Genomic DNA, 16,045 nt, shown 5'->3' on the forward strand with positions numbered 1-16,045 from the left:
TTGATTTGAGCCCTGTCTCCCCTCTGGGTAGGTTCTGATCTACTGTTGCCACTTGTTGAAATTATTCGGCGCTTAGGGTTTTCTGAGCCTCACCTCTTCCTACCAGTCTCTCTTCCTTCGGCCTCTAATAACCTTCCCTTTCCACACCATGTAATTGGAACATATATCGCTGTAATTGCTAGTTAACTTTTTTATTTTACTTTTATTTTGAAATAATTATAGGTTCACAGGAAATTTCCCCTAGTGGTTACATTTTATGTATCTATAGTGCAATATCAAAACCAGGAGACTGACATTGGTACAACGTATGTGTGGGATTCTGAGACTTACTATCACCTGTGTAGTTTTGTGTAACCAGCGCTGCTTATCAAGATACAGAACTGCCCTGTCACCACAGAGATCCCCCTCCCCTCTTGAGTCACACTCACCCTCTTTCCTCTACCAGCTCTAATCCCTAGCAGCCACTAATTTTGTTTTCCACCCCTATGATTTTTTCACTTCAAGCATATTATATAAATGGAATCACGTAGTATGTGACCTTTGAGATCCATCTAAGTTTTGTGCTTTAGTAGTTCATTCCTTTTCGTTGCTGAATAGTATTCCATGGTACAGAGGTACCACAGTTGAACCATTTGTTTATTGAAGTACATCTGGGTTGTTTCTAGTTTGTGGCCATTGTGAATAAAGCTGCTGTGAACATTCCTGCACAGGTTTTTGTGTGGACATAAATTTTCATTTCTCTGGGATAAATGCCCAGGAGTGAGGTTGCTGGGTTGTATGTTAAGCGTATGCTGAATTTTTTTAAGAAACTGAAAAACTATTTTCTAGAGTGGTTGTCCCATTTTACATCTGCACCAGCAGTGTATTAGAGATCACATATCTCTGCATTTGGTGTTGTCACTGCTTTTTGTTTTAGCTGTTTTAATAGACGTGTAGTGATGTCTCATCAAAGTCTTAGTCTGCTTTTCCCTGATGGCCAGTGAACTTGGACATCCTGTTTTTCATCTGCTTACTTGATGTGTGTGTGCTCTCTGGTGAAAACAACTCTTCATGTCTTTGTCCACTTTCCAACTGGATTGTTTGTTTTTTTAACTATTGAGTTTTGAGCATTCTTTGTATATTCTAAATATGAGTCCTTTTTCAGATATGTGGTTGGCAGATATTTTCTACCAGTCCCTAGCTTGTCTTTTCATTTTCTTTTTTTTTTTTTTTTGTCTTTTCATTTTCTTGAGAGTCTTTTGCAGAGCAAAAGCTTTAATTTTGATGAAGTCCAGGTTATTGATATTTTTCTTTTACGAACCATGCATTTTGTGTCATGTCTAAGGACTGTTCGCCAAGTTGTAAGTCCTGAAGTTTTTCTCCTATGAAGTAGTTTTACGTTTTGAGTCAATTTTGTATAAGGTGTGAGGTTTAGGTCAAGGTCTTTTTTTTTTTTTTCCTTTGCTTATGGATATCCAATTCCTCCAACATCATTTATTGAAAAGGCTACTCTTTATTTAATTGCTTTTGGATCTTCAAAAAAGTCAATTGACCATACTTATGTGGGACCATCTCTGGGTTTTCTGTTATGTTCCATTGATCTATGTGTCTAGTCCTTCACCAATACTGCATAGTCTTGCTTATTACTGTAGCTATGTAATAAATCTGGAAATTGGATTCCTCCCCCTTAGTTTTTCTTTTTCACAAATGTTTTAGTTAATCTAGTGCCTTTCCATATAAATTTCAGAATAGTTATATCTATATCCATAAAAGATTTTGCTGGGGTTTTTTAGAAATTGTTAGGCCTGTATATCAATTTGGAGAGAATTGATATCATAATTATGTTGATGCTTCCAATCCATGAACATGGTATGTCCCTCCATTTATTAGATCTTTGATTTCTTTCATCAACACATTTCTTTCATCAACACATTTTATAGTTTTCAGCATACAAGTCCTGTACATGTTTTGTTAGATTTATACCTAAGTGTTTCATTTTTGTGTGATTATTAATAGTATTGCATTTTAAATTTCAATTTCCATATGTTAATTGCTAGTATATAGAAAGACAGGTGACTTTTGTAGGTTGATTTTTATATCCTACATCCTCTATCCTTGCTGAATGAACTTGAATTCTAGGAGTTTCTTTGGTATATTCCTTGTGATTTTCTACGTAGACCATCATTTCATCTGTAAATAGGCTTAGTTTTATTTTTTTTCTCTCTAATCCATGTACCTTATATTTCTTTCCTTCACCTTACCACACTGGCTAGAACCATGCTGAATAGCAGTAATAAAAGTGGGCATCCTTGTCTTGTTCTCATTCTTAGAGGGAAGCGTTCAGTCTTTCACCATTGATTTTGGTGTTAGCTGTAGAGTTTTTGCCAATGTTTTTATGAAGTTGAAGAAGTTCTCTCTATTCCTAGTTTTCTGAGAGTTTTTATTATTAGTGGGTGTTAATTTTTTAAATCCACATATCTGTCTCCCTAGCCAGATTCTGAGTGTCCAGAGCTCGGACATTGCTTCATAAGCATTTTGTTTTCCCACAGTGCCTATGTCAGGGCTTCGCCCCAGGGAAGCATTAAACAAGTTTGTGGATCAGAAGGACTGGCCATGGTCACCAGTGGCAGATGGGCAAGGACCCCGAGGAGGGAGCTCACAGGAACATCTCTAACCAGGCAGTGCGGCTCCCTGGGTCTGGAGGGGAGACTGTAGCTAGTTTCTGGTCACCATTACCACTCACCTTGGTGGTTCAAGGCAGGTGCTACAGCAGAGGCAGGCAGCACGGACTCGTCTCCTTTGCCCTGGTTTGGGGTAAACCATCGAGCTGCACAGTGTCAATGGGGGATTGTATGTTATGTGACTTATACTCCAACAAGGCTGTTCTTTGTTTTAAAAAAAGTAACTGCCAGCTGGGCAGTGATGTCCTGCCGTTCTCTGTGCTAGGGGACAGGGTACTGCTGTCCATCGTTCCAGGTCCCCCAGACCACTCGGAGCCAGCCAAGGCCTTTCCAGGTAGGGAGGGCCCCTTCTGCTCTGGCTCATCCAGTACTGACGCTGCCAGGGAGTACTGAGGGGGTCCCGTCAGAAGAGCTCAGAAACTTCCTTAGATGCTGTGTTGCTAACTTTGAAGCCCTAACCTGAGAAAGATGGGCTAGACCTACTTCCTTCCTGCCCAGGGAGGCAGTTTTCACCACGACAGTGTTTTCCACAATTTGGCCACTTTCCCTAATACTATTTTAGTTTAGGCTGTTTCTCTGTCCCCTTGACCCTGTCAGTGAGGTAAGGAAAAGGCAGAAAATCCTAACTTTATTTTTAACAGTGGGGAAATAAGCAAATCAATGAAAAACAGTTTCTCATCATCACAAATCTAGAACGTGATCCCCCAGCTCCTGTTTCCAGTGGGCGGGCCGCTTGCCTTGTGTCCATTTCGGTCTCCTCCCGCCTCGTGACTGCCTGTGTGTTTGCATTCCCACTCCTTTTAAGTGGGATGAGCAGTGTATCCTCTGGTGTGGAGGAGCTGCCAGATTTCAGTGACGACGGCAGCTGTAGTACTACCATTGTAGTTGTCTTAAAACACTGTCCCTTTCACTGACGTGGTTCACGCTTCGTTTTCAAATGTCACTTTGCTGGGTTTGTTGCTGCTTCTTCCCCATTCAATTTTCTGCCTTCCGGGACCTTTTCAAATGAGTGACAGCAAAGGGCAGGCCTGTGATGTGATCTGTGTGTCCGTCTGTCTTAATAGTTACATTCCTGGGAGCAAGACATTCATGCCAGGACAAAACAAACCAAGAGACAAATCCTGGCTGCAGCTTGTGAGTTTCCTGCTGTATGACGATTAATGCCCACAGCGAGGTTCTCTGTTGTGATTTAGCCTTTGCAGCACAATGAAATCCTTTTGATTTCTTTTCTTTCCTAGGGCTCAAGGGTTCTGGTTGATGCACGAGACAAGCTTGGTATTCCTTGGCAGTGTTCTGAAAATGAGAAGCACGGGATGTTCCTCATGGCCTTTGAGAACAAAGCAGGGCTGCCCGTGGAGCCTGCCACCTTTCAGCTGTACGTACCTGCTCTGAGCGCGCTCTGGAGGGATTCTGGCATCAGGGAAGCTTTCAGCCGGAGGAGCGAGTTTCAGCTGGTGAGTGAGCCCTCTGTCTGGACTACACGACTGTGTTCTTGACCTGTGGTAGAATTTCCTTTAAAAACTGTAAAAGTACAGGCAAGGTGTAAGTTGCTCTAAACCCTGATATTTAAGAACGGAAACACATAACAGAGGCTAATTAAGCCATCTAAATGGTTTGAGAGGAACAAAATTAATTCACTCAGGCTAGATAAATGTTTCTGTTCAAGGAATATGAAGGATTCTTAAAATAGTCAAGATTGGTGTAACTCAAGGAGCTCACATTTTCTAGATCTTGTTCATAGCAGGAAATTAATGCGTCCTTAAGAGAACTTTCCAGCTGTGAAGTATGGGTCCTGCCTGGCAAATCATGAATGTTTTCAGATCTATGCCTGGGAAGCTAATCTGAACCCTTCTAAGTTGTTCCCTGAGGATTCTTTCCTTTTATTTTAAGGTCTGAAAGTTTCACAAAGCCTAATCATCTTTGTCACTTAGCTTCATTTAGGATGAGTCTTTAAACAGAAAATTTGGGGTGTTTAGCCTGTTTGCATTCTGGTTTTTTCCTGAGTATCCTTCAACATTAACTGTATATGAAGGTGAGTATCATATTTCTCCTATAACTAGAAGAGATGTGCCCGGCTGATATAAATGCACCCCCTGGAGTGTCCAGAAATCGCACTGACCTTCACATCCCTTTGCCCTTGAGAAACAGGTTCCCAAGTTTTAAGTCACCGGTCCCTTGCCTTTCGTTATGATGTTGCCATACTATGTATTTATTTTTTAAAAAGAGTCTTGAGTTTTCCCTATTTTCAAACTTTACATGAATGGTTTCATCCTGTATGTATTCTTCCGTGACTTGCATTTTTCACCCAGTATTTTGAAATTTATTCATGCAGCGCATGTGGCTGTGGTCCTTTCATGTTCGCCGCTGTCTGCTATCCTATTGTGTGGGCATACTCGGATGCATCCGTTCTCTCGTGCATATACTTTGGAATCGTTTTCCGTGTTTTGCTATTACAAACAAATCTGCTGCGCTCTCTCCCGTGCGCCCCCAGATGCACGTGTTCAGGGGTCTCCAGGACATATACCAAGCAGGGGAATTGGCCAGTTGTAGGGCATATATGCCTCCAAATAGACACGATATGTCAAGTTATTTTCCAGAGTGATTATACCAGTTGTGCTTCTGCCGGCAGCGCAGAGCTCCTGTTGCTCTCATCCTGGCCAGTCTTTCGTGTTATCAGACTTCAAAAATTTTTAAGAATCTCCTTTTAGCCGAAGGAGCCAAAGTACACTATATTTTTATAGTATCTCCTTAGGGTTTAATTGACGTTTCCTAGACGTATTGGCTGTATGTGTTTCCTCTTCTGGGAAATGCCTAGTCCTGTCATTTGCCAGTTTTTTACTAATGAGTTACGTGTAGTTTTCTCATTTATTTCCGGGGTTCTGCACAGTCTGCCTGATAATCCTCAGTTCAGCTTCCATGAGCTCTTCACCTGATCTCCCCTGATGCTCACGGCTTACACAGTCGTAGCACGCTCGTCAAAAGCGGGAAACTGACGTTGGTACGGTACTGTTAATTAACCCGTAGACCTCATTCAGGTTTAACCGCTTTTCCTCTAAAAGCCCTTCTTACAAGGCAGGATTGGGCTCGGGACCCCACCCTGCATTTCGTCCTTGTTTCTCCTGAGTCTGCTGTCAGTGACAGCCCCTCGGTCTCTCCTGGGTTTTCATGACTGTGACACATTGAAAGAGCACCGGTCAGTCATTTTGTAGAATGTCCCTATTTGGGTTTGTCTGGTGTTTTCTCATCATTAGAATGAGATGATGCGTTTTTTGGCAAGAAAGCCACTGAAGTGATGTGTCTGCCCAGAGCATCCTGTCAGGGGTACCTGCTCTTTATACATCCAGTTCCTGGCGATGTGAGCCTTGGTTACTTGGTTAGCAGGGTATTTGCCAGGTTTCTCCACTATAAAGTTTCTACTGTTCTCTGTAACATAAATATTTGGGGGAGATACTTTGCAACTATGCAAATATCCTGTTTCTCTTCAAGCTTTTGCCCACTAATTTTACTGTCCATCGGTGGACCTGAAGGATGACATTTTTATAACTGTTTCATTTTCACATTCATTCTCAAGTTAAGTTTAAAAATTAAAGTGAAAGAGTCAGATGAACTAGAAGACAGATTTGCCATAAAAAGGAAATTTTAATCTTCTAAAGGGCAGGAATATCAGAAACAGCGAGGGAATACACAATATCTAAGTGTGAAATTGGGGTTTAAGTCTTCCCTTCCCCCTCTGCCCCAATAAACTCACATGGTCTGGGGAAGAAGATTCTAGTCTCTTCAGAGCTTGGATGGAAGTTGCTGTTATCAATTGAGAATTTACCAAAGAAGGAAATGTAAACATCCTGAGCTGAATATTTGCAAGTAATGTTTAACAGCGTGGTGGGGTGGTTTTGTCAGACTTTTATGTTCACCGTCCTCGATTGGGTGCAGTGTTTTGGAGCAGGAAGGGCCCTCCTGGCTGGTACATGGAGCCCTTGTCTCGCTACAGATGGGGAAATAAACCCAAAAGGTCATGGCTTCCCAAGGCCCTATCTTTTTTTTTTTTTTTTTAACCGTGGCATGCAGGAATCTTTGTTCCCTGACCAGGCATTGAACCCGTGCCCCCTACAGTGGAATGGCAGAGTCTTAACCACTGGGCCACCAGAGAAGTCCCCAGGGCCCTGTCTTCTCAGCAGTCACTATGAGGAACTCGGGCCTAAAAGGCCCGTCTGCTTATTTCTTTCTATAGTCACTTATTAGTTAAGCATTTATGGGGCACCTACTGTGTGCGAGGCACTGTGCAGTATGCTGGGACATGGCAGGGAATAAGACCAAAGATGAGCCTGTCTCCAGAGAGCCTTTGCTCTGGACCTGAACCTGGCGAGTGATTGGGGGAGGTTGGCTCCAGGTGGGTCCGTCATCCCATCGTTTTGATCTTGTGCTTCAAACAGCCCGACTTTGTGAGGGTGTGGTTACCTGACAAGTGTTCTCATGTTGTGTGCTTTTGAACTGCGATGACCGAAAGCAAATATGAAGCTGCTGATTTTGTTTATTGGAGGGTAAGTATGTGAGTGTCTGTTATTCTGATGTTTCGTACTTTTCTATATTTTTATTTAAAAAAATTATAGAGCATCTTATTAACTCGATGGACAGTAGGCCCTTAATAGTCTTTATGTCAAGATAGACAGTTGCAACCTAAGCGTCTTAACACGGTGTGGTCAGTTTTCTCTTCGGATCCTTTGCTTAGTGTCAGAAACCTTTCCAGGGTGATGTTTCAGCAACTAGTTTTGTTACCTTCCTTCCCTCCCCAGGTGACAGAACTCTTAGAGCCTTTGACGGTCTCTCAGTGGAGACCCAGCCGCCGTGAGACCTGCTGTCAGCCAGGTGTTAGACGCTGCCTGTTTCCTCTGCTCCCTTGGTTTTCCTTGCCATTCCAGGCAGAGGCAGAAACAAAAAGGGGAAGAAGAAAGGCAGTGTCTGGTGACTGCTTTGTGAGGGCCTTTCCTCCTCAGAGGGGACTCTCCCTGTCCTGAAAAGGAGAAACCTTGCCCTTCTCACAAGTCACCTGTTCCTGCGTAGTCACTGATGTCAACTGCCATTTAGACACAGGATTCGATAGCACTTCTCTGGCTTCATAAAAAAGAAAGGAAGATAACCTTGCTATGTTAGACCTAATCTTTTAAAACACATTTGAGGAAGACGTAGTAGAACACTAAAAGGGAAGTTTTTGTCATAAGTCACATAAATATGGTCTACTTACATGCCCTTTCTCCAGTAAGAGAATTTCGAACTTTTAAACACATCTGGCAAATTATCATTAACTAATATGCTTATGATACAGCACATGGGTAGTATTTCCATGATCTGCTTTTGGTTACGTACACCTTTTAATGTGGGGTCTAGTTCTGGAACGGTGCAGCAGGCGGGCCAGTGGTCTTCTGTGTGTATGTAACTCCTGCACTGATAGTGACTGAGAATGTGTACGTCGTGGTCCTCCTTGCCGGGCGGTGTGGTGGGCGCTCTTTCAGGGAGCCTTTCAGTGTGCCGGCCACTCTGCCGAGGTCAAGTGCAGTTTCCTCAAAGAGCTGGTAAGACAGATATCCAAGCAAACAATTGCAATAAAGTGTGCTAAGAAGTATAACTGAGGAACATCCAGCTACATTAGGCATAAAGGAAGAAGGTAGGCAGTCCCACCTGGCAGGAGGAGTGGGGAGATTTTTTGGAGGAGATCTTCTCAAGGGGAGGTAGGAACGAACCGGGGCCACGGTTGGGAGGGAGGTGGCAGGGGAGCCTCGCCAGGGAGCTGCAGAGCCCCGCGCCACCCGAGCAGCGCTGCTGCGCCAGGAGAGGCCGCCCCGGCCGGTCGGCAGGCTTTGGTGTGCAGGGAACAGCTCTCCCACTCCAACTGCCTTCACGATAAGGGACTCGGTTGGCTAAGTGCGGGGCTGGGGGTGAGGCGGGAGCTTTACGTGTGGTTTGCGCTGCTTCTCCGCGCTTTTCGTGCCTCTGCCCCTCCTCTGTGCCAGGTCAGTTCTGGCCTGGCTGCCCCTGAGCAAGGCCTCGGCAGTGCCCGCCGCCTCCCGGAGCACAGGGGTCCCGTGCAGGGAGACGCTGTCCAGGGCTGCTGAGGCCTGGGTGAGTCTCCACCCCTCACCTTCCTGCCGCGGGCACGTGGTCTGCAGGCGGCACAGCGGGGGTGGGGGGTTGACCACGCGGGCCACGCCGAGCAGCTGGGAGTCACCTGTAAGCAGAGGGGCCAGTGAGGTGTGTAAAGAGAGAGGAGCGGACCCGATTGCCAGTGCTTCCAGAAACCACTGGCGGTAGCACGTAGGATGGGCTGAAGGGGGCAGACTGGAGGCGAAGGCTGTGGGGGGCTCCTGTAGAAGTCCGGTTAAGGGACTGTGAACTTGAACCTGGGCAGGAGGGGTTCCCTTAGCCTTAGGCCTTAGTCTTAGGATTTACCGCTCCCGGTTCTTTGCACAACTCTTTGCTTGTTATCTAGTTAATCATCCTCTTCATCATCGTCGTGCCCTCCAAACATGCCGTGTGAGCAGGGAAAATCAGTAGGTACAGAGCTGCTGGGATAAATGGAACCAGTTTTTGCTTTTCGCAACTGTACTCTTGAAATTGCAGCCCAGCAGCTGCATTTAACAACTTACTGTTCCTATGGGTTCGGTGTGTCTTTTCTTAGAGGATTGGACAGTTACGGGGGAGTTTGGTACCTCTGCTCGAGTCCTCACCTAACTTCCTCTTGTCCGATTATGAGCCTGGCATTTGCTTGTTCAGAAGTTTGGGGGACTTTCCACAGATGAATGTTCAGCACACATGGAGAGTACAGTTTGTTCTCTCCTCAGATGCTTTTTGCTTCACACTTGGATATTAAAAAAAGTTCACTGTATTGTGAATCGTCTTTTACTTCCTTCTAGTTCCTATTTCGAAGTGGCAGGGCCTTGTGCTTTCTTGAAAATGTCTTCATCCTCTTGGCTTTGGAAGATGGAGCTGGAGACTCAGTTCAGAGGAGGGAGTTTACGTTGATGGCACAGTGTTTCTTGATTTCTGGAAGTCAAGTGATTCTGCTAATTACAGAGGTTTCTTTTTCCTGTAGTGTTTAGAAGAATTGAGTCTTTGTAACATTACCAGAGATGGCTGAATTGCTAGAAAAGGCTCACTCTAAGGCTGAATTTTAGATGTAGAGGAGAGACCCATCACGGTTGTGTGTGTGTGTATGCCGCTGCGTTAGAACCAATTGGGTGTGAGGTTTTAAGAGGCAAATTACCCTGCGGCGAAGTGAGTAACGTGCTGACTATAAGAAGAATCGCCGGAATTACCCGCCTAGTTCCTAACATAAAATCCACGTGTTGTGCTCAACTTTTGTGATGTCTGGGGCTTCGGAATTACTCCGGGTTTATTGCCTCAGCTCACAGAGGCAAGGTCCACACTGTCAGCACGGCCTGTGGTCTTTGCCCACCCCTCACCCGATGGATGTGCTTTTTAAGGGCTGGAGAACCATGGTTTACAAGTTCTCAGGCTTGGAATGCTTCTTTGGTGAAACTCTGGGGTAAAGTAGTGCCCAGAATTCTCCTTTGCATTCCTGAAACAAACAGCAGCTTGTGCTGTGTGGTGGTTACATCTTTTTAGAAAAAAAAAAGAATGAGCCAATCACTTTCCAGAAAGGCCTGACACCACAGGTTAATGTTCCTTTGGAAACTTGCCTGTGCTTTTGCTAGTATTATTTTAATTGGGTTTCAAAATTCTTTCCCTGAGCTTGCTTAGTAAGGAAGCTTTTGAGGCGCTAGAGGGCGGGGCTAAATGGAAGAGGAGGTGATTTGCAGCCACAGTAACTTTTTGTAACTTTCTTCGAGGCCACATGAAACAAAGTGACATATAGTGACAGGCAGTTTGGGGCATTTTCTGTGCCCAGTCCCCTGTCCTTCTAGGAAAGGAATCTACTCTGTAATGGCTTGGTGGTTACTTTCAGCCCCTTGGGGAACAGTGTCATGGTAGCTGGTTGACTAAGAATAAGTCCTGAAGTAGCAGCATGTTTGGTGAGTGACAGATGACACCCGTGGACTATTTGGGGGTAGCAGTGCTGTGAGAGTCTAGAGGTCTCTCTGCCAGTCTTGAGTGTTTCCCAGGTCCACCCCTTGTTCGTTGTAATCCTTTTGCTTCTTCCTCTTTTCTCTGCTATTAAGATATCCTGTCTCTTGATTTTTTAAAATACCGTAATCCACGGTTTAGATCAGAGGGAGACAAGGGAACCCCCAGAAAGTGTGATAGGGACGGTGCCTTCAGCCCCAGGTTTTCCTGTGGTACAGTCTGGAACATTTCAAAGAGACTTTCTACTTCGAAACGCCAGTGGTCCCCTGCTGTTTGTGGCAGGTGGGAAGATTCCTGGGTGTCTGTACTTTTTCCGTGAAGCTGGGTTTCATGTGATGGGAAACCCCAAACAGCAGTGACTCTTCCTTTTCCCTGTCACATGAAAGAAGGGGTAGCCGGGTGGGTCTCTGTCCAGACCCTTCCCCGTGTCCTACTCCGTGGCCCCTGTCCTCAGACTTGGCCACCAGCCTGCGTCCCAGCCAGACAGGAGGGGGCGGAGGGGGCGGAAGGAGAGTCCAGCCTCTGCCTTTCAGGGCGGCTTCATGCAGGTGCCGTCCAGGACGCCCGCCTCGCCCTCGCCCCCGCCGGCTGCAACTTGGTCCTGCAGCCTCTGCCAGAGCCCTTTTTGGACCTTTTTGCCTCTGAGATGATGGGGGAGGGGGGCGGTGATGGGGGGCTGCTGGTGCTTAGTGTGGACCCCAGGGAAGGCGGGGTCGGGCGTGCTATTCTCGCAGCGTTACATTCGGGCTAACTGCGAAATCTCGCAGCTGTGCTTACCGTCTTGTGTGTCTTTTTTAGCTTCATGGAATTCATTCATTCAGCAAATATTCGTGGAGCAGCCGCCCCGTGTCAGGCACTCTTATCAATCCTGGGAAATAGTAGCGAACAAACAAACAAAAAAATCCCGGCCCATGTGGAGCTGACTTTCTGACAAGAGGAGACAGACAGTAAATAAATTAGTAATAGACGTGTGTGTGCACGCGCACGTGCATTATGTGTATTAGTGTGTGCACGCATGCACGAGCATACATGTTGTGTGATTAGAGAAAAGTGAAGCGGGGAACTGGGTAGAGAGTGTGGAGAGGAGCCTCGATGGAGAAACAGGGTGGTCACAGGGAGTTTCCGTAGCGATTCTTGGGCCTCCCCACCTTTTGTTTTCCCTTCCATCGTGGTGGCCGAGCTGGGAATGTGGCCACAGGGCCAGGCTGCATGTCCTGCTCTCCCTGGTTGGGTGCAGCCGTGGAACCAAGGTCTGAGACTGGCCCTCAAAATGACCGGACAGTCCGTCCCGGCCTCTCTCCTTCCCGCTAGCCGTCCAGTGTCGAGAACGTGGGCAGTGGGCAGGCAGCACAAACCTAAGAGGAAGCAACACACACCATGTGGCCGAGGCACCCCAGCCCACGTTTGTTGAAGCCTCCGTGTTTTGGCTCGTTGCCCTAACTGATGGAGCTCCCCTGAGTGGCGTTTGAGAACTCTCTGAAGGAGACGGGAAGGCAAGCCCTGGGGGAAGAGGGAAGTGTGTTCTAGCCCAGAAGAGTAACAAGTGCAAAGGCCCTGGGGTGGGGGCAAGTGTTGTGTCCCAGAGCAAGCAGATGGGGGTGGGGGGGGTCTGCAGAGCAGAGGGGCTTATGGAGGCCTTGTGAGGGGCCGCTGGAAGGACTTGGGCTTTGGGCAGAGGAGTGATACGGTTTGATTTACGTTTTACTCGGATCACTTTGGCAGCTGAATGGATAAAAGAAACAGGGAGGCCCTTTGGAGGCTTTTGCCATAATCTAGGTGGCAGGTGACGGCGGCTGAACTGAGTGTGATGGTGCCGGGGGCGATGAGGAGTGGTTGGGTCTGAGTATCTGAGACCCGGAGAGGATTGCGTAGGTCATCTAGTGTCGCTGCCCGTCCAGCTTAGGGATTCTCTCGGCATCAGGCCTGACGGTCGATACTGAGCCCGGTATTTTATCTTTCAAATTTCGGACGCTGGTGGAGAGTCCATTCCTCTTCTTTGTGGTGGCTCCCAGGCTGCTCCACGCATCTGGAACAGCCCCAGGGCGCAAAGCACGTGCCGCCACACCCACCACACCCGCGCCCATCCGAACGTGTCTGCGCCTCATTCTCGGGGTCCGTGCTCTCCGCCAGGACACACATTTCAGACTGTATGACCCAGTCTCTCTGCGAAGATCAATTGGCCTTCATTTCCTCACGTCTTACCATTAGGAATGCCAAGAGGAAAGATCTTGAGCTGAGGAAGGCCGAGTGAAAGCAGCTTAGAGACCCCACCCTCCGCCAGGTGGCGTCAGTCCCCGTGTGTGCGGGGTGGCGGCGAGGTGCGTTCTGAAGTCTCCAGGTAGTATTTGGTTAGGGTTTAGTTAGTGAAAACTGAAGCCAGCAAATGGTACCAGTTTACACTCCTACCAGCTGTACCTTCTGGAATGGTGTATGAGAGCATTTTCCTCCAATCCCTCAGTCATACTAGTTTTATTCTTCTTATATTTTTACCAGCCTGATAAGTGAAAATTCCCATGATTTTTAGTTCTTTTCATGTGTTTATTAGCCATTTATATTTATTCTTTTGTGTGTTGCTATTGATACCCTTTGCTTCTTTTTTTCTGTTGGGAATAAGCACCACTAGGTGCTCATTTTTTCTAACACGTTTTGTTTTTAACTTTTTATTTTGAAATAATTATAGATTCACGGGAAGTCTAAAAGATAGTACAAAGAGGTTCCCTCACATCCTTCACCCAATTTCCCCTAATGGTCAAGTTACATCTTACGTGAGTACAGTCTGATATGAAAACCATGAACCGGACATCGGTACCCTGTGCATGTGTGGTTCTCTGTCATGTTATCACATGGGATTGGTGTAACCACCACTTTGATCAAGATAAGAACTGCCCTGTCCCCACAGAGGTGGCCCTCCCGCTGACCCGTTATAGTCACCCTGCCCTTCTCCCTCCCGCATCCCTCACCCCGGCAACCACTTATTTGTTCTCCATCTCTAACATTCTGTCATTTGGGGAATATTGTGCAAATGGAATCAGATAGAATGTGACCTTTCGAGGCTGACGTTTGTCACTCATAATGCCGTTGAGATAGATACACCCAGGTTGTTGCAGTATCAATAGAATATCTTTTCTGAGCCATATTCCATGGTGTGGAGGTGCCACAGTTTTTTATCTAATTATAGTCAGATACACAGACATACACACATATATATACACATACAGCTAGATATACACATACATACATATATTTGAAGAATGCATCATTTTTTTCTGACGTCAGAAATGTCAGAAGTTAGTGAATAATTTCTAGAGAAAATGGAATTATCGGCAATTAGTTTCTTAGTTTGGGTTTGATACGGTGTATGTGTGTGTGAGTTTTTAACCTTTCAAACTAAATTAACTTTGCTAGTGTGGTCCATAGGGGAGAAGCTCAGTCTTCCTAAAACTTACTGTTAAGGTCGGAGGGACTTGAGAAACCCTCTAAGCAAATCCTGTTTGATACTGAGACAGTTTGCAGCCTGGGAGTTGAAGAAATGTGCCTGAAGTGGCAAAGCTGATGAGCGGCCCAGCCAAGATTAGGGCACAGGAACCTTGACTAGCTCTTGCTGGAGGCATGTTCAGGCCTTGGACCCAGCTCTGCAGAGGGCGGCACTCTTAGTTTGCCTCTGGAGTGGCTCTTGCCTGAGGACGCAGAAGCAGGAAGCGGAGGTATTTGCTATTCTTGGATCATGTGCTGGTGAGAAACTTAAGTGTTCCTGCTTGTGATGCTGGCCTTTCCCCTCCATTTCATTAATCACAAAGAGTATTATATACTTATAGACCTCAAAAAAGCTATTCCTTAAAAAAAAAAAAAAAATGAAATGTTATGCATTTTAACATAGATCTTTGTGAAAAATGTTGCTGTAAACCTTTACCTCTGGAGGGTTTGTAAGCCAGTGACATAATGGCCCAGGGTGGAAATGTGATATATAGTAGAATCAATAATGGAATATGTTGCATGATAACAAGGCCAGAAACCCCAAAGAAAAAGAATAATGGATTTGACTAAGTAAACATTTTTAACTGTTGTATGGGAAAAGTCAGCATAAAGAAAGGTAAAAGATGACAAATTAGAAAAAAAATCCGCAACATAAAACAAAGGTGTTTTCTGTATGTTAAGAGAGGGTATAAAACAGCTGCAGCCTGCAGGAGAGAGCTCTTGTAAGTGTATAAAAGAAGACTGAGTGAAAGAAGAAGTAGGATTACCAGCCTTGCTACTAACTATGGAAATGCAAATTAAAGCAGTAATGAGATAATCTTTGTCGGTTAGATTGATGGTGATTAATAATGACCTGGGCTGATTGGGGTCATAGGAAATAGGTCCTGCATACACATAGGTGGCAGGAGTATAATGTGGTTCAGTTTCTTAGTTTGTGTCAAAACATAAAGTGCTATATCCTCTGGAGGTAGTTCAACTTCCAAGGAATTTATCCTAAAGCCATAATTATAAGATTTCCGGCTTCTAATTACAGTGGAATAGTTATCTAGAGACTTCTGCTGAAAATAATTTAAAATGCTAGATAAAATGTTAAAAATAACTTTATGAAAGCAGCTAAGCGCTGACAAGTTTATAAAGTATGACCAGGCCAAACCCTAAGAGAGAGTTGAACCTCGAGAGATAAGCGGACCCCTAGCAGTGGTTTTTTCCTGAGAGAGCTGGTGATCTAAATCATGAACCTGAGCTATGATGTTCGACAGACTTTTCAGGGACTCAAAAAGAGGTAGAAACTTAAGATCATCAAAGTTGAGGAATTGGTAGGAGACTCTTCCATAATAAGCTGGGACCTCAGAGGGTGAGGATGAACCAAAAGTAAACCCACAAAAGGGGGAGAGAAGAGAGCTTTGCTTGGCTGCTGAGCCAGGGCAGGGAGGAGGGAAGAGGCAAAGAAAACCCACCTGTAGCCTGGCTCCTCAGGGGACTTGCCACCCAGAGCTACAAGAGCAGTCCAAGAACCCCAGTGCTCTGAATTTAGGTTAAAGTGACACCAAACAGGTAGTGTGCCCAAGTAGCAAATGGAAACCGTCTCTGGAAAAGACAGTCGAGTCCTAAACCTTGGAGATTCCCCACAAATGATGTTTTTGAGGACAGAGGGCATCACAGAGATAGCCAGAGTCACAAGGAGACAGGGCACAGTGCCTAGAATCAGAGGAAAGAACAGACAGCAGAAATGGACCCACAGTCTTCAGGTATTAGACTTATCAGACACAGATTTTAAAACAACTATACTTTATAGCCATGTAAAGTTGTACATATAAAGTATGTGCATAAACAAC

At 45.6% G+C, this 16,045-nt stretch overlaps 1 protein-coding gene across 2 annotated transcripts in view; it reads left to right on the forward strand.

Moving 5' to 3' along the window:
* Positions 1 to 16,045, forward strand: part of GNA12 (G protein subunit alpha 12) — a 120,040-nt gene that overhangs the window by 46,460 nt on the left and 57,535 nt on the right. For both annotated transcript variants that reach the window (XM_082362857.1, XM_082362858.1), the window contains exon 2: positions 3,899 to 4,114. In XM_082362857.1, coding sequence (XP_082218983.1) covers positions 3,899 to 4,114 — 216 coding nt within the window. The remainder of the gene's footprint in view (positions 1 to 3,898; positions 4,115 to 16,045) is intronic.

This window comes from Balaenoptera borealis (genome assembly GCF_965194805.1).
Source record: "Balaenoptera borealis genome assembly, chromosome: 16".
In the NCBI taxonomy this organism is placed as follows: Eukaryota; Metazoa; Chordata; class Mammalia; order Artiodactyla; family Balaenopteridae; genus Balaenoptera; species Balaenoptera borealis.